Raw genomic sequence first — 24,561 nt, forward strand, 5'->3', positions numbered from 1 at the left:
ATTAATTAAAAAAAAAAAAACACGCGGCGATTTAAGGAGATTATATATGTAGCCAACACACCAGATACAGCCTAATGCCCGCTACATCGGTTGAACGTGTATGATGTCAAGCGTTTTGTGCGTGCAGGTAAGATACATCCCCCTCTGCCCGTGTCATGCCTCATCTGGGGTCATTAGAGCTTCGTTAATTTAAAAGGGCAGCTCCAGTTGTAAATAACCGAGCATGCCCCCAGCCTCCCGTCCCTTTCACAAGCGTCCCACCGGCAGCAGAAGCAGCGAACAAAGCGAACGGCAAGGTGGGTTTTGCTTTTGCTCTCCGGCACGCCCAAGAAACGCTGAGCCCGGCCCTGCCGGCTGCGGAGCGGCAGCGCTGGTAGGGAAGGCCGGTTGCTCGCCGGGGCCAGCGTGCGGCCGCCCTGGCTGCCAGGGGCCGGGGAGGGGAGCGCAGTCCCAGGAGCCTGCCGAGGGGCCATCGCCGCCTGCTCCGGGCCGGCCCCCGCCCGGGCAGCCTGTCCCACCGCGTCGTAGGAAGCAGAGAGGGGATATCCCTGCGCCGCTACTACGGGAGAAGCACTCGATGGTGGGGGCTGCCCGGGCGTGCGCCCCGTCGGAAGACGGGGTTCAGGCGGGCAGGGAGAGGAGAGCGGGCCGAGCTCCTGCCCAGCGGGTTGCAGAGGGTTGGGGCCCGCTCGGGAGAGCCGGCCTGGCCCTGCCTGTGGCTCCCTGCTCCGCAGCGCCGGGAGTTACGAGCAGCTAAGGCAGGGCTTGCTCCCCTGCGCCCGCCGCCTGTCAGCGCCGCCGCCCCACATCTCGCAGCCGTAACTCAGCCCCTCGCCTCCGCCGTGCGGGCCGCTGCCCATCCCCCGGAGTCTGTCTTGCCAAAGGTAAACTGCCACGAAAGCCTTTTTTTTTTTTTTTTAAAGAAAAAAAAAAATCCCTCTCCTGAGGCCTTTCAGGGGCGCTCGGGACCACTTGCCACTCGTGGGCTGCAAAATCCCCGCAGGGAACAAACAGTTCGGCCGCGGCCTGCGGTGGGGTGGCCCCGCAGGAGCTCAAGCCCCTGCCACCTCTGCAAGGGGGCCGGGACGGGGGTCGGTCCTGCCCCAGGGCCCGCCGGCGGCGCAGCTGGGCCGCCTGCCGCTCTCCTCCCCGGCCCCGGCACGGAAGGCCGGCGAGACAAAGCGACGGGGGTTTCCTCGGGGTCGCGGAGCAAACCCGCCAGCGCCATCTAAAAATACACCTCCTGCTCGCAGCGTCATCAGCCTGAAGGGTAAAAGTAAAGGGGGAGTAAGGGGGGGGAGAACAGACCCGCTGCTGGGGCACGCGCACGCCGGGGTGGGTAGGTGGTGGGAAATGGCTCCGCGGCCAACCATGGTCGCGCACGGAGACGGATCCATTGCGGGAAGTGTATTTAGAAAAATAAAATTTAACTGTAAATTGAGGGAACGGAGGAGTCCCCCACCTACCCCCCAGCCCCTTGCACATAAAGCAGCCGAGTCCCCCCGGGCGGACATGAGGGTCACATCCTCCTTCCTCTCCTCTCCCGGCCGGGAACGCAGGCACGGGGCTGCCCCCGGGCAGCCTGGGGAGAGGGGGACCGGTCTCGGTGTCCCGCCCGCTGCCCCCCCCCCCCCCCGCCTCTGGGCGGCAGGTTTGCAGGGGTGGGAGGCGAGGACAGGCCCCCAGTCGGCTCGCAGGGCCGCGCTCCTCGCTTGCCCGTGTGACCCCCCTTCACCTCTGGTACTTAGCTGGCGGAGCATTGTCTCCAGACACAACAAACGCAGAAAGGAGCGCTGGAGCAGGCAGAGCTCCAACGTTTTGACGGGTGGAAGAAAAACATCAACAGATACTTTGCAATTATTTGGTGATGGGGGCTAGGGGGAGGCGGGCGCGGGAGAGGTCGGTTCGCAGCAGTAGACGCTAATTGCAACCTCTGCTTTGCTAATGAGTTCGCGCCGGTTTATTCCGCGCTCCGTCCCCCCCTCCCCGCTCCGTTCCCCCCCCTTCCCCCCGGAGAAGCGCTTGGGGGGCGGAGAATCGTGTCGGGAGAAAACCGTAATTTTTCTTCAATTCGTTATTCGTTTTAAATCCATCCCATCTTTGAGAGGCGAGGTTAGAAGCGCTGGCCGCGAGCACTTTCATAAATCCTCGCTAAGGGAGAGCGGCGAGCGCAGCTTCTCCCTCTGCTCCTGCCTGCGCCGTGCGCCCCGTCGCGCAGCCCGCAACGGCAGCGGGGACCCCCGTCCCAGGGCGACGGGGCTTGGCAGGGCGAAATGCCCCTCCGCTAGCTTGCAGCTGCAGACCTATTCCACGTAATCGGAGCGGGGAAATACACACATATACAGAAAAAAAAAAAAGAGTTCCAGTAGAAACTCGCATCAAAAAGGCAGTGCGAATGTATTTATACTGGGCAATCTCGCAAGCACCGACATTGTTTAAACAATTCTCTTCTGCTTTGGACGATATTATCAGTACTTTTACATTATCGTTCAATGGAAAACATTCTTCTTCTTCCTTATTTCAAATATTTATTTAAAAAAAAAAATTTAAACTCGGCCGCTTGAATGTTCTGGCAAGTAAATAAATTCCAGGAACGGGGAAGGGGGAAACGGCTATGGTGTTTCTTCTGTACCGAGCGCTTGCCTTCTGAGGCACGACGGCTGCAGCGATATGACCTGTTTATTCATCGATTCATATAATATATAAATATCCTGAACTCATGAGTGTAATAATTTGCGTTTTCTCTACTGGAGGAAATTCAGCTATTTTAAGAGTTAATGGTTCTAAATGTGTTGGTTTTCCTGCATTCTCCCCAGAGGTGATGGGGGCTGGAAAGGAGGGAGGATTCCAGTTTGGGGGTTTCATTGTTGTTGTTTTAATTCTGCAGAACGCAGCCTAAAGCAGCTGACCTGAATTTGGGGTAATACACTGTGCGACCAAGCCCCCTGACACCTAAAGGTCAGGTGAAAGTCTCCAGCAGGTAAAGTCGCTGCTCGGCTGCCTGCCCAGCTCACTTGCTCTCTGGCTCACAAATTGTTCCCTTCTGCCCACCCAAGTCGTTTCAAGCTGTGTTTATTTAGGGGGCAAAAAAATTGCCGACCACCCAATTCCCACTCAGCCGGAGAACTTGCGAGCTCTCACCAGTAGCCCGTGCCGCCTTCCTCCCCAATCCCAGTGCTTTTTAATAGCTATTATTTTGCGCATACCGAGCAAGGCACAAGTTACAGGCCTAGAAGGTCGCAGAGGTGCGGGCAACAGACGCGTTTGCTTGGAGAGCGAGGGAGAAATCACACAGCCATACACACCTCCAAACACCCTGCCCGCACACTGGAGGGAGGAAGCGTTCGCCGGCTGCCTCCCCGGCCCACGCAGCACAAAATGCCAGTGGGTTGGCGAAGCTAGCGAGGCCGAGTCAGGAGGAAAAGGAGCCCCTCAGACCGCAGGGGTTTCCATGCAGGGCTGTGCCACCGCCTCCCTGCACGCCGCGGCCCCCCGACAGCCCTGCTCCATCCCGCCCGGCCACCCTCCGACAGAGCTGGGCCGGCACCCACCCCCCGTCGGGCGTCCAGCGAACGCCACCTCCGCAGCCCCTTGCCAAATCTCAGGGGGCCAGCAGCGTTCCCACCAAACTAAGCCGAAGGGGAAGAGGGGTTAATTGCAAGTGACACCGAGGGCCCTTGCTCCTGCCGGACCTGCCGGAGTGACCCTCGGGAGAGCTGGGAATTGCTTCTCCGGCCCTCCAAGCAGTCCTGTTAGGACTCCTTGCGAAATGAGGGGGTCCTGCTCTCCCCCCCTACTAGCACACGGCCGTCTGCTACCGCTGTCTGCACCGCCAGCTCCTGGGCTGGGTCAGGGAGACCTGCCCGTTGCCCCAGGTGCATGTGTAAAGATTTTGGGGGGGCGGGGGGTCGCAGCGTTGCTGCGAGGGGTCCCCTGTGCCCGCCATGGCCGGGGGCCGCAGCCCTGCCCCGCAGAGACTCCTCCGCGCAAGGAGCCGGCCCTCCCCCGCCGATGCGGCTATTGTTTCGTTCAATTAGGCTCCGCTTGATAAAAAACAATCGCTCGTTAACCCTCGCCCTCCTCCCTCCTGGCTGGTGTGTTGTGAATGGTGACATCGTCTCCCTTGACCCCCGTCTCCTTTTCTGTCTTTCTGTCCCCTGAAAAATGATTCCGCGAGCTCTGATTGAATTTTATTCCTTCCTGACCTGGCCCGTTTTTATTGCATGGACACCATCAATCTTGACCTAACGCGACGTTTGTTTATTACTTTGGAAAGAAGCGAATGGCTTTATGAGCCCTAGCGTAATTAAACCAGGAGGGCTACGTTCACCGCGGCACCGCACCACCTTTGGGGCGGATTCACAACACAAGACAAGCCGCCGGGGAGGCGAGGCAGAAGGGGAAAGGGAAGGGAAGGGGAAAAAAAAAAAAAAAAAAAAAAAAAAAGAAAAACCAAACCAAAACCAACAAGCCACACGGGAAAGGTAAGTGGGATCCTCCCAGCCCGTAAGCTTGTGTGCGAGATGCCGGCAGGCTGAAACCCACGGGTGTCCCAGGGGAGAACCGAGCAGCGCCCTTACGCCACGCTTTAGGCCCGCTATGTCGACGCGGAGCCGCGTTAACCTGTGCTCGTCCTCCGCACTACCCCGGCTGCGCGCCACTTGCGCCCCCGCGCAGCGACAGCTTGGCCTCGGGCACCCCGACGGCGCAACAGCTACCCCTGCACACCGCCGTGCTCCTCATCCCCCTCACAAAAACACTCCACCCGCGCATCTTAAAATGACGGAAGCACGTAGGGAACATGCCCGGCCATAACACAGGGAACCGGGGAAAAAATGGACTGACCACGCCGAGGGGTTTAAATTACTTTACAAGCGAAATTAATTGAAAACCAATGTTCAATTAGCGGTTACCGTTGAAATGGGTGATTTCGGGAAGAGGGTGGGGGGAGCGTTTCTACGCCCCGCATCTCAGCGCTCCTGTACCTGCCTGTGCGCAGCACAGCCATGTGCACCCCTCGGTGCTGCACGCTTTTGCCTACGCAATCAAGACGACGTAGTAAAGACCGCGCATTGTTAACTCACGCTCATCTTCACGTGGGCGCCCTCAGCTCCCGACCGTGCGTGACCGCTCCTTTCTGCGTGACGGAATCACGCTGCCTCCCGCAAAACCCGCTCCGGCCTTTGCTTGCACCGTTTGCGACTCGCCCGCAACGCGCAAGAAAAGCTTTAGAGCCCGGAGGGAAGCTTTAAGCTCGCCCCTCTCTAATCGGCGTATTTTTGGGGAGGCGAGGGCGGAGGAGAGCCTGCTGCCGGAGTACAGTCGGCTGGTCAATACGATGCAACCTCAGGGGTTACTAATAGCGTTACGAAGTTACACCCGACTATAAAAATACCTCTGCGCTAACTTCGAAGCGACTTTCCCGAACTTCGTAGCTTTCAGAAAGGGCCCCAGATATCGTCAAACGCGCATTTGGAAACATGCCTTTAACGTTTCCATCCGTAACAGTCTCGCCATGTTCTCCCTCTGAAGAGAAGGTAGGGAAGGGGTTTTGATCCACGTCCTCTCAACTATTTGCATGCAGTTCTCTGCTATTTTTGGTTATGACCTTTGCAGAACATAATATGAACTCGCTTTAAGAAGAAATTCCGAGGAGAAAACTTAGAAGGGAGAATATTCATTCTCTCTGCGTTTTCTTCAGTTTAAGTGACAGATGAGCAAATACAAGTATGAAACTACCAGAACCAGCTAAACGGAATGGTGCCTCAAATGAGGTGGTTTTTAAAAAAAAACAAAAAAAACAAAAAAAAAGTGGTGGTGTTTTTTTTCCTAGACGAAAAGCAAAGCAATAGTTTTTTGGGAAAAAAAAAAAATCAGCTTGAGCTAAAAATACAACACAAAGCGCCGTGCTAACCTGGCACCTAATGGACCGCTCTGCAGGCCAGGCCGGGGCCGAGCGTCCCCGCTCGCTGTACGGGCTGCCACCGAAGATGCAGAGGCCTTACGGAGGCACCTTTCAGCTGCTGCCTGGGCGCACGTCCTGTGCCCACCTCCGCGCAGGGTCGGACCGCATCTCTTTTGGCGTTCAGGTCAGGCCCAGTTCTGCTGGGAGACAATCACAAGTCAGAAGGGACATTCGGGTTTGCCTGCTGCTCGCAAGGGGGTGGGTGGTGGTGGGGGGGGGACAAGCACAAAAGGAACGAGGGCCCCTCGCTGCCCCGCTGCCCGCCGTTCGTGTCTTACAGGCAGGAGCGCTGCCCGCAGGCGGACGCCCCGCTCCGCGCCCGCCGTGCTGCTCTGGCCCAGCCCGGTAAGGTTTCTAGCAAGCCCGCCGGGCCTTCCCCCCCTGCCAGCAGCAGCAGCAGCAGCAACGTGTCACGCCAGAGGCCCTGGTCCGGTGGAGCGGTGCGGCCGGCCCACCTCCGCGCAGCGCCGCGCAGGGACTCCGCGGGACCGGCCTGCGCGGCGGGAGGGCCGCCTCCCGCTGCCAAGCCCGCACGATTCATTGCCTACCGGTGGGACCCTCTGCACCGCTAATGTTATTTTCGTTGTGAACAATTTCTGTGAGGAGGGGGAGGAAAAAAAAAAAAAATTTAAAAAGTAGTAATAACCAAGCCGAAGCGGGAGTGTGCCGTGAGCCATCCCGTCGCACTGAGAACCGGGAGGTGACCTCCGCCGCGACCACGCACGTCACTTCAGGAAAGGGATCCCCTCCGGGAGCAGAGGATCCCGGCACGACCTACCTGGCGGGACGTTTCCCTTCGCCCCCTCCCTGACTGCGAGCTGCCCCCCGGCCAGGCGAGCCCCTTCCACCCGCATCTTTTCAGCCAGGGCCGCGGGGAGCGCAAGTTGCGCGGCCTCCCCGCGGTGTCGGGGCCGCGGAGGGCAGCGGGCCGTCCCGGGGCGGCCGGGGCATTAGCAGTAATTATAGACGGCACTTGTTCAAGCCCCGCACAGCCCCCCCCAGCTCCCCTAGTCGAGCAGCACCACTGACAATGCAACGGGTGTTTAAACAAGCCGAGCTAGCAACTGCTTTCCCTCCTATTTATTTTCGACACAAACACCCTACCGCTGGAGACGGCCGAGAAAACCCAAAATACAGGAAAGCCGGCGCCTGATCGCAACAAAAATAACAGGCAAATAGTACATGCAATCGCCTCTCTATCCTCTCCGTTCTTTAATTTTTAGTTTTATTTTAAATACCGGGCGGGGGGAGCCGGGAATGGCGTTACCATGCAGCCACCTCGCTGGCAGAGCCAGCTGCCGGGGGCAGAGGGAGCTGCCCCCGCCGGGGCTCCCCTTCCCAAAGAGGGGGAGCGAAGGAGGGAGGCGGCGAAAGCCCCGCCGTGTCCCCGGCCCGGAAACCCCGGTCACAAGGAGAGGTGAGGAGGGAGCCAGCTCAGCTGCCCCCCGCTCGGTACCGGGACAGGGACGGTGGGGAGCAGAAGGTGAGCCCGACCGGGAATAGGTAACATTTTATTTCGCTTTACTGGTGAAAAAACGGGGAGCTGCGGTCAAAACGTGGCCCCGGAGCCAGCGCGTTCAGCTTTGCCCGTCTTTCGCTTCAGCTTTACCGTAACCGGAGGACGGAGCGTTTGAGTTTCTCTCACCCAACTTAGCAAACAAATAAATCTAAAAAAAGGCCGGTAGTGTCTGTAGAGGTACTAGCACGAAAAAAGCAAAGACTATACGATACTTGCATAAACATATTTTAAGCCAACGTTATAAAAGCGCACACACATACACACACACACACCCCGGTTCATTCGATCTGCTGAAGGTGTTTTCTGAATATTAGATTGTTGCTTTGGAAGGGAAGCGCAGCTTAAAGGCGAGGTAATAAGGTTTAACTGTAAATACCTTTGTATTTATTTACAATGTAACCCTGAACAATGCAACAGTAATTACTGTTAAGTGTTGCCTTTAGATAAGAGACACTGATAGGAAACTGTATTATCTTGAAAGCAAACTTAGGCCTTAAATATCTGTAATCAAATAATCTTCTTCCCAAATCTGACTGACAAGGCAGATTCTTTTAAGTTAATGAATTTATTGCATTTTGGTGGTTACTTACAAAGGGGGAAGGTGATCCCCATTGCCCGTAGGTTCTTAATTGCAAATTGCCCAGAAGATGAGGTTCTTGATCTGACAAGACATCAGTCTGTGCAGCACTCATCTACTACCCTGGTAATTTTTTTATTTTTTTTTCCGATTTAAGGAAAAAGGAAGGAGTGAAGGACACAAATCCCCTCCCCAAACAACTATATAGGAAAAACTCTCCCACAGAAACTCTTTCTAAAATAATTTTAGTCCGAGCAATTAGGGCACTTCCAACAGACCAGTAATGTCCCTAAAGGACAGGAGTAAAGCAGAGCTAGAGAGGTGTAAGGACAGACTGTACAAGCACTCTTTAATCAAACTACTTTTTTTTTTTTTTTTTTCCTTGAAATAAAATAGTCCTTTAAAACTATGTATTACAGAAGCGGCTTCAAGGATGTGACTGCGCTCATTGCTATCGATTCTACGAAGCAGTGATTTCTATGCTTACATTATATTGAAGAATATACATACTACAGAAGAGCTGGCATCTAATATACACTGGAGTTTAGAAACATATGCAATGCGTATATGAATCTATAAATAAATACGTAATCCTTCTTTAGAAATAGATACATATGTAAATCCTATATATAAATACATTTGAAATACACGCAGAGAGATCGATAGCTCGATAGATACACAGTTACACAAGGGTAGGAATCTAGTGCACGTACTTCTACCTCGGAGTTATCGCTTAATATACCCCTACATAGGCGTATTATTTTAAAAGCCGTAATGTTGTCATACTACTGTGTATGGTCAAATGTTTCCAGGTCTTGCCCATTAATTGCTAAGAAAACGTGTTTGTTTATTTGCCAACTCAGAGCTGCCATGGGAAAGTATTTTTTTCCTAGCGGATAAGGCGAGCTGACTAAGTGGAACATATTGCAGAAGAGACTGAAAAGGGATTTTTTCGACCTGGCAGTTCCTAAATGGTCTTTGGAATTTGCGCGGAGGGGAACGAGCTGTTCCAGCGACAAAGTTAGTTATGAAATCCCTTTTCCCTCTCTCTCTCGCTCTCTAAATGAAAGTATTAAAATATACAGACGTGTAAAGGATCATTCCAACTGAACGGTAATTTATTAATAAACAAACAATGCAATACCTTCAGAATATTTTCAACAAAAAAAAAAAAGAAAAATATTGATAGAATAAGATTAATACAGTTTCCCTTTTTATATATAGTGAAAAAAATCAGCGTTTCAGTCAATTTTAACGTCACTTTTCAGGGAAGGGGGAAACACTTTCTGGCGTTTGGTCCGCAACATCCAACTACAAATTAAAAATAAATTACTATGTCGCAATTTACATTTTAAAACAAGTCCTTGTAAAAGAGGAAGGGCGGGGGGGGGGGGGGGAGAAGCTGGTACTCTACGCTGGACTTTTCGCCCCTTTTAAACACGGGGCGTGACAATACCTTAAGGGATGGGGAAGAGAGGGGAAGGACGGGAGGGGGGAGTATTTTTCAAAGCAATTAAAAAAAAAAACAAAAAAAAAAAACTTACGTGTTATTGGAGTAACACTGTCCTTTAACAAACCAAGACATGCTTTGGGGCTGTCTCTGTACAAAAGCTTTTCGCGTGCGCTCGCTTCCCTCCGCGGGCGCGGCGGGGGCCGGCGGCGCGGTGCTGCGCGGTGCTGCGCGGTGCTGCGCGGTATCCCCGCGGTCTCCCCGCGGCGGGGCGCGCTCAGAACTTGCCGCAGTCGTAGACGAAGGCCCCGGAGGTGCGGTAGAGCGGCTGGCTGCCGGGGAAGGCCATCTGACAGCTGCCGCCGCCCCCCGCCCCGCCGCCGCCGCCGCCGCCGCCGCCCCCCGCCCCACCGCCCCCGCCGCCGCCGCCCGGCGAGGCGCTGAGGCCCAGCCGCGGCGCCTCGAAGACCTCCCGCGGGGCGGCGGCGAAGCCCTGCTGCGGCCCCGCGTAGCCCGCCGCGCCCGCCAGCGGGCCCAGCTCCCCCGCCGCCGCCGCCGCTGCCGCCGCCGCCGCCGCCGCCTGGTTGAGGTACCAGGAGGCCAGGCGGCCCTGGTGCGGGTGCGGGTGCGGGTGGTGCCCCTCCTGGTGGCCGCCCGCCGCGCCGCCCAGCCCGCCGTGCCCCAGCGCCCCGCCGCCGCCGCCGCCGCCGCCCCCCGCCCCGCCGCCGCCACCGCCGCCGGTGGGCATGGCGTAGTCGGGCAGCGGGTCCTCGGCGGGGCTGGCGGCGGCGGCGGGCAGGTGGCCGGGTCGGTCGGCGCCGCCCGCCGCCGCGTAGAGGCTCATGGCCTGCATGTTGCAGTGGTAGGTGCCGGCGGCGGCGCCGGCGGCCGCCTGGCCGCAGGGCGAGCCGTAAACGGAGCTGTGACCCGGCGAGTAGCCGCCGAGGGAGAGGGCGGGCGGGATGCCGGTGCGCGGGGCGGCGGCGGCGGGGGCCAGGAGGCCGGCGCCCAGCTCGGCGGCGGCCTGCGGCGAGCCTCGCAGCGAGGTCATGATGTTGTCCACGCTGAAGCCCGGGCCGTGGTGGTGGGGCGGCGGCGGGGGCGGCGGCGGGGGCGGCGGCGGCGGTTCGGGGGCCTCCAGGCTGAGGGAGCGGCTGGAGGGGAGGGTGCTGCGGGGGCTGCCGCCGCTGGACAGGCTGCTGCTGCTGTCGGGGCTCTCGATCTTGGGCACGGCGCCGAGCGGCGGCGCGGCGCCGGGGGGGGACACGGCCTGCGGCGGCGAGGCCGTGCCGTTCTCCGTCTTGATGTCCTGGATGCGGACGGGCGGCGGCGGCGGCGCGGCGCTGCCCCCGGCGGGGCCGCCCTCGGGCTCGGCGGCGGCGGGCGGCTGCGGTCGCGGCGGGGCATGGTCCTTGAGGTGCAGGCGGTCCTTCTCCTCCTTGTCCTTGACGGCGTCCTTCTTCTTGAAGCGGCGGCGGCGGCGGAGGAAGCTGCCGTTCTCGAACATGTTGTAGGAGTCGGGGTCGAGGGTCCAGTAGCTGCCCTTGCCGGGCTTCTTGTCGTCGCGGGGCACCTTGACGAAGCACTCGTTGAGGGAGAGGTTGTGGCGGATGCTGTTCTGCCAGCCCTGCTTGTTGTCCCGGTAGAAAGGGAACCGCTCCATGATGAACTGGTAGATCCCGTTCAAGGTGATCTTCTTATCGGGCGCGTTCTGGATGGCCATGGTGATGAGGGCGATGTAGCTGTAGGGCGGCTTCACCATATCCTTGGGCTGCGGCGGCGGCGTGTAGGGCCCGTAGGCTCGGGCCATGCCGGCCGGGTACTGCTCGTGGGCCGGGTGGGAGTACATGCTCATCGGGGCCGGCATGGCCGTGTAGCCCCCGCCGGCCGCCGCCGCGGCGGCGCGGTAGTAGCTCTGCTCTCCGCCGAGGTACGGCACCACTCCCAGGGAGTTGGGACTGGACACGGAGTAGCGAGCCTGCATGTCCTCCCGTCAGCTTTCCCCCACCCTCCCCGCCGGACCAAACAGCGCGTCCCTTCCCCCTCCACCCCTCCGCCGCTCCGCGGACCGAGCTGGACCGGGCGGACGGGCAACCCCCACCCCCCCACCCCCCCCGGCGGAGCGCGGAAAAAGGGAGGAAGAATAACGACGGCAGCGCCGAAAGTCTCCTCTTCTTCGCCCAGGAAAGCCCACCGGCAAGCTCCCGCACTCCACGCGGAGGGGAAAAAAAAAAAAAAATCACAAAAAAGGGAAAAAAAGGGAGGGGGGGTGAAAAAGGGGAAAAAATGTTTTTAAAAAGAAAACGGGGCAGGGGAAAAAAATAATCGCAGCGGAGAAAGCAACTTCCAAACGCAGAAAGAGTATTAAGAAAATAAAACCTTTGCAAAGAGGCTCCCACGCTCCCAGTTCCTTGTTCCACGGGGATCTGCAACAAGTTGTCTGCAAAGGAGGGACAAAAGTAGAGGGATGTGTTTTGTTGGCTTTTTTTAAGCGAGCAGAAGAAGAAAAAAATCCACCTTCCCGATCTCCCAGTGCAAAGTCTCCCTCTCGCTCTCCCTCTCGCTTTTTTTCAGTCTCTTTTTCAGTCGCAGGCTGCTTTGGGAAGCATCGGAAAAACTCCTGAACTTTTGAGCATCCGTCACCACGGCGAGAACTTTTTTACGCACTTACAGTTTTCTCCTTTTTTTTTCCCTCCCTCTCCTCTCTTGGTCTCCTTTTTTTTTTTTCTCTCTCTCTTTTTTTTTTTTTTTTTTTTTTTCTTTTCCTCCTTTTGCAGGCGGCTCAGCTCCGCCCCGCCGAGCCGGGGCGGCCAATGAGGGCCGGGAGACACCCGGGGCTCTGAATGAGGAGGGAAAAAAAAGGAACGAGCGAGCAAAAAAAAAAAAAAAAAGTAAAAAAGAAGAAAAAAACAAAAATTCCCGCAGCAGCCCTGGGAGCTGCAGCTCTCGGGGACCGGCCACACACGCTCGCCGGCACACGCGGAAGGCTGGAGCGGCCGTGGAGCCCCGGGCTCGCGCGGGCCGCTGCGCACCCGCGGAGACCCTCTCGCGCCCGCGGATTTTGCGCGCCGACCCGCGCGAGCCCTACAGCCCCGTGGCAGCCCGCCCACGCACCCACCCGCGTCCTTAGGCTCGCGGTCACCCTCGCACACGCTCCCCGGGCACACGCACGACGTGCACGCCTGCAGCAACGTGTGTATATATATATATATATGTATGTGTATATGTTCCCGCAGAGATCTGCCTACCCACGCGCGTTTCTCCCCCCACTTTTTTCCTTTCTTTTCTTTTTCCCTCCCCCCCCCCCAATGGTCTATTTTCTCCGCACGGTCCCGCCGGGCTCTCCCCTCCCCTTCCCTCCGGGCTGCCGCCCGTGTCGGCGTGCAGGTTCCACGCCGGTGTGCCGGCTCGCTCCCTGCCCTCCCTCCCCAGCCAGGAGGCTCTGCCTCACCCCGGCTGCCTTCCACTCCCCACGCCCGTGAGGACGGAGGGAAAAGTGTGTGTGTGTGTGTGTGTGAGGGTGCGTGTGGGGTGTGTGTGCGTAGGTGTGCGCGCAGGGTGGGATGCCCCTGCCCCAGCAGCACCACCCTGCCTGCAGCCAGCTGCCCGCCTGACCAAACGCTTCCGAAGAGATTGCATTCCTCCGGTTGACAAGGTTTTGACGAGTCCTCCAAAGCTCCTTTTTATTAATCAGCCACCAAGGGCTTTCCTCTCTCCGTCTGCAAAGCAAGCGCCCGCTGCCTCTGCTGTTTATAAACGCGGGCGCATTTCTTTGTACGAGGTCTTTTTAGCTCGCTCGTTCAGGTAATCTTTACAGACCTTATGGGATGTGATACGGAAAGCCGGTCCTTGCTTTATTTATTTATTTACTTGAGACGGAGAGGACATACTTGTGTTCCTAATCTGCTTCAGAGTGGACTCCGTGGTATGTCAGGTGTGTCAAAAGAAACAAACAAGCAAAAAAAAAAAGGCAAAAAAGTGCAAGAAAATTAATATTCCCTAAACTGTTTGGCCGGTTCTACTGCGAAGATTTGATTTGCGTTGCTGCTGCCTTTGTCTAAATGTCTGAAAGAATATTTGGGCTCTAATCAGAATAACACTTTAACGGGAGCTTAAAGGGAGCAGGGAGTGAGGGCTTGGTTATTTATTTTTTAAAATTGCCTTTTAATTTGCTGTTATATTTTAAGAAAGAAGATGTTCTTCTCGTACTTTAAACACGGGGAGATTCGTATACATATTTGCACAGCAGTGTAGTTTATCAGTAGTTCAGATACTAAAAAATCCAACCCAGTGCTCTTCGTTCACTTCATAGCCTATACCTCTGAAACTTCATTACTGTTAATAATAGATCAGTTGAAAGAAACAAGCTGAAATCTATTTTAAGGGGTGGAATTTGTACGGGAAAGACGTGTGTGTGTGTGTTTCTGAGACGAATTACCCACCCTGATCTTGTGACACTGCAAATACGTCAAAACCCCCTTTTGGTTTCACTGATTTCAAACCCCCTTTCCTCACTTTTTACTGTGATCGATTGCTTTGGGGCTCGTGTCTTTGGAGGATGTCAAAGGCGCATCATTTGCCTGGTGGTATTTTAGCAGGTATGGCTTTTCCTCTGAAATACCAATCCGTTGGTTATTAAAAAAAAAAAAAAAATTTAAATGAGATGCAAGTAATATGAAGGAGGTAATTTATATACCCTAATATCTGCTGCTTTTCATATTCAAACATAACGGGTCTCCTTTTGGTAATAAATGTCAGTCCTTTAATGGTGAATACATTATCCCGTTTAGCCTGTTGTATTTCATCGTCTGGAATCTTTCACCTGCTCCTGCCTAATTACACGTTTTTCCCTTTCCTCCCACCACGGCAGAATTAATAAATGCGCAAGCACTGGACTAGATGTCAGTTCCAACACTTTATATTTTCAAAAACTCTTTCTTGCTTTGCTAAAAAAAAAAAAAAAAAAGAAAAAAAAGGGCATTTTAGCACATTTCCATGCAGCCCAGGTCATCCGGTTTTCCCACGGTATTACCTGCCGTTAAAAACAATTTCCATGGGCTTCTCGCTCGCTCCCATGAGCGGCCGTAACGTGCCGCTCCGGGAGCCGGACCCTTTACTGACTTTTTCATTTTATCTGGACAATGTTTACGGTAGCGAAGCTATTTCTCAGGCAGGGGTTGGAGTAACACCGCGAAGTTTCAGCGCAGGGAAGGGGGGGCCATTAATCCGCTGTGTTTTGCATCTAATATATTTTGCAATAGCCACTCTGATTCTATAATTGCGAACTGACGCAATTACTAACGTGTGTTAAGTTACATACCTCAAACCAGCAGGACTCTGGTTTCTCTAGTCGAGGCACAAAAGTCACCATTGTGAAGGTTCACAGAGTGATCTGGGGGTTGTGTGTGTGTGCGTGTTGGGGAGGGGGGAAACAACTGTTTTAGGGAGGCAGAAGGATCAGTTTCCCTCCCGGTGTGTTTGGATACCACCCAGACAGAGTCCCCGGCGCTTGGGTTTCACCCACCCGCTCGCACTACCGAGCTGCCCTTCCCCAGCGCCCTGCCTTTGCCGTATTAGCCAGCGTGGCCTCCGGATGGGAGAGCCACATTTGGGGTACACTGCCCGCAGAAACGAAGCAGGACGGCAGCAGCCGTGGCCACCGTGTCCCCTCTACCCCGCGTACCGTGCAGACACCCGGGCAGCGGGCACGGCCGCTCCCGCCTCCTCCCCGAAGCCGCTCAAGGGGAGGCGGCGGCGGGACGGGAGCCCCGACGGGCAGCCCCGGGCCACGGGAGCCGCGCTTTTCTTAAAAAACCCTCCGAGGCTTTGTGTGTGTGGTCATTTGCAACCTTATTTACGGAGATGTCAGAAAGAAAGATGACATCGGAGCGGTAGGCGGAGGGGCTACCATTTGACCTGGGCAAAGCCCAGGTGGACCCAAACAATTCGCTGTGGGTTGTCCTCTTCTCTCCTCTCGAAGACCTGGAGGTGAACTGCTTTCCAGCCCCGGGCTGTTTATGTTTAGACGTAGTCAGAGCTTCGCTTCTCTCTCTGTCTTTTGGCTCCGACATCACAGCAGTATCCCTGTAACTCCGACACCAGCCACCCAGCCCGGCTCTTTGCATCTCAGGATGCAGCTTTCCATGTTCTTTAAACAGCGGGCGACACCGCAGGAGAAAACCGCTGACATCCTTTCGGGGGGCAGGGAGGGAAGTGTTCGTATCAAATCTGTGCTTCACCAGTAGGAAAATCTACTGTGCCGAAAGTCCCCTCTCCGTTTATAGCCGCTGGACATAGGTGACAGCCATCCCTCTCTCCCTCCGGTTCTTGCAAGCCAGCACCTCTGCCATCTCAGCCTGTGCAATTAAGCCGAGCTCTAAATGCAAGGTCTGTTTGCGTGGCACTCAGTTAAGCAAACAAGCGTGATTGTTATTTTATTAACGAGGGTTACCAATTCCATAAATAAGCCGAGGTAGTTTTCCAGTCCAGGGCGTCTTTTATCTCAAGACATAAATAACACAACTTAATACGAAAATGAGCGCTCCATTCCCTCTGGCATCTTTGAGGCTCTCGTTCTTGAATGAGAAATAAATTATCCTTTGCAGTAAATGTGGCAGCGGTCATCGGCTTCGTGTAATTCACAAGAGAAATCCCTTAATTTCACGTTCGGTATCTAAAAGACAATTTTGCTTTTAATTTACAAGGGAGAACCGAGACCGTAAAGAGGTCGGAGCCCGCGCATTTCATCTTCCCACGATAATTATCGCGGTCATACATGTAATTCGTCTCTGTGACACAGGTTGCGTCCCAGAGATGTCGCGGCACTAGGAGTAAAAACAAAAAACCAGGCTGTGGGAAACTACATGTGTTGTTTCTGCTATTCAGGTGGAGTACTATCACACACACATACACACACACACACAAAGAAGAAACAAACAACAAAAACAAACCCACAAGGGCGTAAGAAACCTTTAATTTGGTAGGTTCTCTAGCTTTGGCATCTCACAGTAAAATACTAACATCTGGGGGATTAGGGGTGTTACAAACTCCCTCCTAAAACGACAAGAAGATAGCCAGACATAGATTTTTTTTTTCTTTTTCTTTTACTTTCCAAGGTCCCTTGTCCCTTTTGTGTTCCTTTTCCTCCCTTATTTCCTTCCTTTCTCTGGGAGGGGCAGCGAGGGCGGAGGGGGGCTGAATCCATTGGATTCTCTGGAATCATATAAATGAAAACACACACGGAGCAACGAAACTGGGAGCGTGAACCTTTGCAGCCCTGTCCTGCTCCATCTCCACCTATTGCCTTAACAGACTGGAGGAGAGAGAGACTTATTTGTATAAAGGGTTTATTTACATTAGAATGAAGCGACAGTTCCTAGTCTGGGAAGTGATAAGTACTTGGCAAGTCATTAGGTAGCAGATAGAGATCAGCCCCTGGATACATTATTCCCTGCCTTTTGCATACTGGTTTTTGAGAGCTGAGAAGTTTTTCGGGACGGTGCGCGGCAGAGGTGGGGGGTGCGGGGGGTGTGTGTCGGTGAGGGCGCTCAGCCCTGCTGAGAGCCGCGACCGGGCGCTGCCCCGCTGCGGGCGGCCCTTGGCGGGGGGAAGTCGAAAGTCCCCCGCCCTCCGCGGAGAGCTGCGCGGGGGGGGGGGGGAGGCCGCCCCTCCCGGCCCTCAGGCCGCCGGTGCGTGAGCGGGACAGCGCACAAGCAAGGGAAGCCGCAAAGCCGCTCCCCCCCCGCCCTCCCCGAGGAAGGGGCGACGACGCCGCACCGCACCGCACCGCTCCGCACCGCTCCGCACCGCTCCGCACCCGCGGCCGGCGGCCACCTGCGCGGCAGCCGAGCGCTGCGCGGGCCGCGGGCGCCCCCTCCCGGGCCTCCCGTGCCACTGCCGCCCGCGCCGCTCCGCGCCGCTCCGCGGGTCCCGCAGCGTCCCCCCGCCCTCCCCGCAACACGCAGACAGGCCGCGGGGCAGCCCAGCCGGGCACCTGCCGGCGCCCTGCCCGCCCGCAGCGGCTCTCCCCTTGCCCACGTCACGGGGGAAGAGGAATTACCCCCCACGCACACACCCCCCAAACCCCACTCCAACCCTTCCCGCCGCCTTTTTGCCGCAGTTGAGCTGCTGGAATTGGCGAGGCGCAGCTTGTCGTTGGAGGTGAGCGCTAGAGCAATGCCAGCTCTATCCAGGCCATTATTTCCTTCGCTCTGCCAAGGAATGTCTTTACTGGTTGCCAGGTTTGCCAATAAAACTCGCGAATGAAAAAGTGTTGGTTTCCAGGAAAAGTACTTCTGTTTTTTAACCTCCCCCTTGCTGTCTAATTACTGATGTGTTCAACCTCCGAAGAACAGCTTCATAAAACTGTCTGGTAAATCCAGAGGCAGATGCCTTCGCACACTCGTACAGTTACAGAGAAGTGTAAATATACACACGCTCACATACACACACATGCCGATATATATGCATAGCTGGATGTATGCATGGTTTCTAGAGCTTTACAAGGCATTTATGGGTATTAAGTACAATCGCACCAAAGAACTAGTCTCCTTTAAGGGTCTAGGAGCTGTGGTAATACAAGTAATAAAACTCAGATATCTGCATACGCACGTCTGTGAAGCCACAAATGCTCTCCTTGCACGGTTATTTGCGCGCTGCTGGAAGTAACCCATTATAGTTGTTTACATACAGAAAACAACGTCTCATTCTGCAAAATGTAAAGTATAATAAAAAGAGGTGAAAGAATAGTTTAAAAAGTAGCGCTCTCAAGATCTGTGTGTTATTTTCCATAAAACACAGGTAATGCACAAAAGAGGTGGATTTTTAAATGCGCCCTGTGTAACAAACGCACGGAACTTGCAGCTGCAGGAGTCCCACGGGCCGTGACCCCAGGCAAGCCCCTCTTTCTAGTAGGGCTCTGTCCTCAAAACTAAGCAGTGTACCGTTTAATGGTTAAAGAAGTCATCATTCAGTTCCTGAGTATGTTATCTCTGCATTTTCCGACTCTTTCTCTCTCTCCTGCCTCCACAAGGCCACGTGCAGTACCATTTCTGCAAATCTGTAAACAGGCTGGTAGGTGTGATTTGAAACAGAAAATTTGCGCTGAAGCAGAAAAGAGCTTTGGCTGTATGTATTTCAATGTCCTTTCAAACAGAGTTCTTTGTTCTCGAGAACCAAACGAAAGCAAAGCTTTGGGTCATTCTTTTTCATCCAGGTGGCATTAGCCCCCTCCACCTGAACAGTTGCGTGCTGGATGCGTGGCTCTGCCCCACGGCACAGCTCATCCTCCAGTTCCTGTCCCGGCGAGACCGGCTGGCCAACTCTGATGGCAACACGGCTCATGTTTGCGTGTGAGGATGGCACTAGCCAAGCCAAACAAGGTCAGTTCCCCTGTTTTGCAAAGCAGAAGAGTTTGCAAGCCTATATCCAGTGCTAGGCGATCAATTTAGAGGCGCTTCACTTGATAAATACAAATACAGGTCTTTTAAGATGGCAGAGCATGAAGGAAAAGACACTTGGGGGCTTATTTTAAAAATTAAGTTTTCTGTTTAACTTGATAATTCCTAAGTAGAGCCAGAGATTCTTAGCTGAGGCTTCCGTTTAAAAATAGTGACGTGTGTATAACTGTGGGGTGTAAGTGTGGTTGGTTGGGTAGATAGGCAGATATGTAGCTTGCTTTTAATACACACTTTTTGGTCTCAGAATTGTGGACGCTGCAAACAAACAGAACACTCTTGGTAAGACACTTTGGTTGGTAGCTCTTCCCCCGAATTTAGACAGGCTTGCCAGGTAGCAGAAAACAGCATTTCACTGAAGCCTTCTGGAAAGCTGCAGCACGCTCCCTGCATGACGGGGAGGCCCACGGAGGTAGAAGGAGGGTTTGCATGGGATGGAGACTGAAGCTACCATAACCGTCCCTGTGGCAAGAACACCCACAGAAACAGGTAATTTGCCCCTCCCACACCAACTAACAGCCAGAAGCAAAAAATGTTAAAGTAACTTACATCATCGTTTGCCTGTATCATTACTAAGGAGGCACTGAAAGCTGTTTTATGAGGAGCAGACAGACAAGACTAGCTTGAGCTTGAGACATAAAAAAACCCAAACCACTAAGATACCTGAAGGCATCCCAATTAAGTGATATTACCATCCCGATCAAGATGCAGTCATTGTTAGTAAGCATCCCTGATTTTTAACAGAGATATTCCAATTAGGCAGATTTCCTGATTAGGTGCACTTAAATTAAGTGGAGAGAACAGTGTGGAGGAAACGTGGATGGCTTTTATAAGGGCCAGCTTCAAAGGGGGACTTTGTCACTTGCAACATGAATGGAATTCAGACCCTGTAGCCCAAAATCACAGCAATGCCCCTTTGCCCCATGCTGAGCAACCATCTAACCTTGAAGGCATCCAGCCTTGGTCGGTGCCTCCATCTTTTACCTGCCTGTTCCCCAGGCACCGGTACCTCTGCTGCTGGGCATGCCCGCAACCGCCTGAGTCAGAGCATCTTGGCACCTGTTTTCAGCCTAAATCCCAATGGGATCCAAAAAGTAGGCAGAGTGGCGTCTAAGTACCCGCAGGGGTTGATCCAATAGATAATGTCTTGGGCTTTGGGATAACTTTGAAAGGAAGGTCCTTATCAACTCTGCACCACGTATCTCTGTATTTTACGGGTCTCAACTCTGGTCAGAGCCTCATGGGTTTTGGATGCAGTGACTCGAGGTGACACGTTTTGGCAGTAGTCACTTAGCTTTCTATGCCATTGCCTCTCTCCTTTTTACTCAGGCCTTGAGCTTGAAGATCTAAAGCACAGGTTCTGGAGAAAAAAAATGCAGACAGCAAGACTTCCAAACACTGGTCCTTTTGAAAGCCCTGAGCTGAACCTGCCAAGTATGCCGAGTGAAGGACAGAAGGGTATTAGGCTTACATCTAGCTGTGCTGTCCGTAATATTCACCATGGGCACAGCTACAACTGAAACAACTCTTCTGGTTAGGAGAGAGCTCTGTGAAAGGAGGTTGCAGTGGGCAGGGATGGTCTCCCTGGGCCATGGGAAGAGCTTCACGTCTCTCCATGCATCTATTTCCCGCCAGAGGCTGGGCTTGTCTTGCATCTACACACTGAATAAGGGAAGGAATGCGAGCCCTCCACACCTCTAGCTTTCAACATTTGCTGAGCCTGTTTGTCTATTTTGTTGTTTTGTTTTTGTTTTTTTTTTTTTTTCCCCTATGACTTTTGAGATTGTAATCTCAGCAGGGTAGGGACTGCCTCCTGTTCTACATTTGTACACTGTCTAGCTCCTGACTGTGCCCAGGATCTCGAGCTGATGTGTTAATAATGAATAAGCATAATTATCTTGAGGAATATTCTTCAAGGATTCATCTGGAGCTGATTGGACTGGGGATAAAATAGACCATTTCCCTTGGAAGAGAAGGCTTACAGTGGTAACCACTGATTAAAATGATCACTCTCTGCAGAGGTGCACACAGGTGTTGCACTCAGTGGTGTTCATCACGGATTTGCATACACTGAATAGCACATCGTGTCCCTCTTTCTTCTAAATTTAGGGGAATGGCAGCAGTCGTCTAAACCTCTTTGAAGAAAAAGATGACACGGAGTTTTCTTGCTGACCTGCAGCAAAGGTGTGCTCTTGAGGTTTGCCTGTTTTTCAATTTGCCTACCCATAGAAATTCCAAATGTAGTTTCATGCAGTTATTTTGTCTCAGAGGTCTCTTGCATGTATGTCATCCTGACCTTGCACGGCTGTGTGGCATGCAGCAAATCAGTCCAGCAATTCATGTTTGAAATTCATGTTTGAATTTCTTCTCTTTTTTTTCTTCTTTTTTTTCTTTCTTTTTTTTTTTTTTTTTTCTTTTCATATTCTGCTTTTCCTTTCAAATGAGGCCAGATCCGCAAGCCATTAAGTTGAATTGCATCAGCTGTGGCTCTGGCTTGGTGAAATTAAAGGTGAGCACCTGTGCCAGCTCAGCACCACCATGGTGAATGAACTCACAGAAGTTAAGTCACTGGAGAGTGAGCAAGACTAGAGTGTGGATGATGCTGCTGGATTTCATGTATGTGTATTATATGCCAGGGAGCACCGTGGGGAAGGGAAAACTGCTGCTTTGGGCAGCTCCAGCATTGGTTTCTTACTCTATTTGGTTTGAAAGCTGTCCATCACAAAGTGCAGTATGCAATGGTGGCATAGAGTTTTTTTCTGTGGAATTAAGTATGCTCATTTACTCTTCAAAATAATGTTATCTCTTCCAGTGCATTTCCCATTGAAGTGAATGGAAATGTTCCCATTGACTTTAAAGCACAATTTCCTTTATGTCCTCCTTCTTAAAAGACTTAATCAAGCATGTTTAGTAGAAACCTATGAGGGCTGTCTAATGACTGGCTTGCTTTGCCCAGGGAAAAATGTAACTATAAACTGAAACATGATGCTGAAAACTAAGTTTAGTAGAAAGTGTTTAGTCTAGTGCTAGATGAATGATGGAAGCTTGTATTTGTGAATAACTTATTTGACAATTGGTGGGGAAAAAAATGACCGAGTAAGTTCTTGGCTCGTTTTTCTTTGCCTGTCTACAAAACTGGCTGAACAATGCGCAAACAAATTGCTAATATTTATTCAAGAGCAAAGAGGTCAGCTTTTGTCAAAAGTGTTTTTAGCAATGACTTGGACTAGCACCAGATTAGCTTAATTTTCTTGTATTCTCTGCGTAGTAAACAAAGGAAGTTATTCTATAAGTTACTGAATTCACTGTGAATTTGCATCTCACCAGCAACGCTTATATTCTATTTCAAATTCTGTCTTGTAAAGACTCTGCAAATACTGGAGCTTGGCTTTCTTGCCCATGGCCAATCTCTCGAGACTTTAGAAACCTCAGTGAGTTTCACTTTATAGCCTGTATAGCCAGCGCTCCCCACCTTCAGCCCCTTCTGAGCAAAGTCGTGTGCAGCGTTGCAGATGGCAGCTACGTACCAGGCTGAATGAGCAGAAGCTCCGCTGCTAAAGAGAAGGTGTGCTTCGTGATCAGGAAGGCTGCCATCTCCACATATGATGATGGAAATAGTTGCTGATTGCCAGACAGAAGTTGCTTATTAATTATTTTTTCTCTTGGTGAGAGAGGAAATACAGACAGACGGTGGAGTCTCTAAAGAGCTGTCTTTATTAGCTTGACCTGACAGCAGTACAGAGGTGTTTTGCTTGGGGACAAAATCTGCATTTTGCCTTGCAATTTAGCGAGCTTGTCTGCCCCACCTCCTACACTTCTTCCTACAGCCTTTCCCTGTGACACACCCAGGTTTCTTTCTTTCTAGCCCTTCACCCTCTGCTACCTTCTCCAATGCCACCAAATAAGCTTAAAAATGCTCTAAAATGAGTATATATTTGTAATGCTTTTCTGTCCTCCTCACTCCTTCAGAAAGACTACAGACAAATCTCTCTGCACAGAACACTAAAGGTACAAGAAGAGCATGCATCTTTCTGCAAACAATCTCCCTGTTCCCCAATTCAGTGCTATTGCTGTCGGTAGGTTTCAAATTAGACAAGGACCTCTGTGGGGCTGGAACATGACTGTGGATAAGCACCATGGGTTCCCAAGGGGGTGTCAGGCACCTGCAAGCCCCACAGGGTTCAGGGAAAGCTGTAGGTACTTGAACACCTTCTGAACTGGATCCTGTCAGCCTGGTGCCTTCCTACGCCTCCTCCATATGCTATCAGCTGCAGCCGCTGCCCGTGCTTATGCTTGTCCTCTTTGAGAGGTTTTCAGGTGCTTGCCTCGCTTCGATATCTTTCTATTCAGATGGGAACAGATTTTTGTGGCTTTGCCTCTTCAGGACTGCCTGTGCGTGTATGAGAGAGCGCAGAAAGGGAAGGCAAGGTGCGTCCTCCTAAGGCACGGTCACCTGCTCTTGCAGGAGTTGTGTTCCCCAGGCTTTCTTAGTTCCCGTCTATTCCCAAAAGCTGCCTGACAGTGTGAAGGAGGTGGGTCATAGCATCATTTCTTCTTGGAGCGTGGAGTCTACTTGCCCCCTCATACAAAGAAGCTCAAAACTGTTCAGGGCTGCTGCAGGACAAGGGAAGGAGTGATGAGACATGGAAACAGCAGGTCATATGGCTTCTTTTAAGCCTTAGCTCTGGCAGACTCCCAGTGCACATAGAGGAGCGCTGCCTGATTAAACGCTACAGGCCTTGGCTGTACGTGCTGTGTCACAGAGCCCAGAGATGCACAGAAATACATTTAACTCTGTGGCACAAGCTGAAGTGGTCACTCACAGCTTTGTCCTCTGACGTGACCCAAAATCAGCACAGCCTTTTTTGTGCTTGGCTACAGAGCCAGCTAGGTGCCAGCCCAGCTCCTGGCATAATTTGGGGCAGGTGCAAAGCAGTAATGAACTATATGCTGCTCTCACAACCTCTTTCTCCCACCTGTTTCTGAGAATAAAGAAGAATACATTAAACCCAGGGGCTTTTGCCCCAGCTGCTCCTCCTGGTCATGTGGGCTTAGGGATGGCAGTGCCAGACAGATACCCCAGAGGAATTGCGCAGTGTATAGGGAAACTGCATTCAGGCTCACTCCTTTTTACAGTGCTGGAAGGTCAGAGGGTGTCCTTAGTAGAAAGAAGAACCCAAATCCCTGACTGGTCTGGCCTTATTCAAGAAGAACTCTCTCCTAAAGCCCCAAGTGTGAGCTGAATAAAACAGAAGCACGGACTTTGGGATTGGATGCTTGTGGGTCTGCTCGGAAGTTGTTTGTCTGAGCTGAGTTCTCAGGTGAGCGTGTTTCCTTCTGCGTGCTACTTGTAGGATCAAGCCCTGGTGAGCTGCTGAGAGTCACTGCTGCTCCTCCTGCAGCCAGAGGCAGCTCAGGGTAATCAGCACGTATAGGAATAAGCTCTGACAGTGGAAGGGTGGTAAGAGCACAATTTAATTTCACTGTGGTATGCAGCACTCCAAGAAAACTCCCATACTCGGTCCTTTTCCTTCAAGCACAACCTCTTATCAAGGTCCTTGGCAGCAATTCACTTACAGAAAGGAGCAGCTGTCA

General features: G+C 53.0%; 1 protein-coding gene across 9 annotated transcripts in view; it reads right to left on the minus strand.

The window, feature by feature from the left end:
* Positions 1 to 12,701, minus strand: part of FOXC1 (forkhead box C1) — a 39,520-nt gene extending 26,819 nt beyond the window's left edge. For 2 of the 9 annotated variants that reach the window (XM_075744924.1, XM_075744927.1), the window contains exons 1-2: positions 9,606 to 11,544; positions 5,915 to 6,102 (exon numbers count right to left, since the gene is read on the minus strand). In XM_075744924.1, the coding sequence (XP_075601039.1) occupies positions 9,789 to 11,495 (1,707 nt within the window). In that variant the 5' untranslated portion in view covers positions 11,496 to 11,544 and the 3' untranslated portion in view covers positions 5,915 to 6,102; positions 9,606 to 9,788. The other 7 variants (XM_075744926.1, XM_075744923.1, XM_075744930.1 and 4 more) reach the window with 6 other exon arrangements.
* Between the last annotated feature and the right edge of the window lie 11,860 nt (positions 12,702 to 24,561).

The sequence above is a fragment of the Balearica regulorum genome, chromosome 2 (genome assembly GCF_011004875.1).
Source record: "Balearica regulorum gibbericeps isolate bBalReg1 chromosome 2, bBalReg1.pri, whole genome shotgun sequence".
Lineage (NCBI taxonomy): Eukaryota > Metazoa > Chordata > Aves > Gruiformes > Gruidae > Balearica > Balearica regulorum.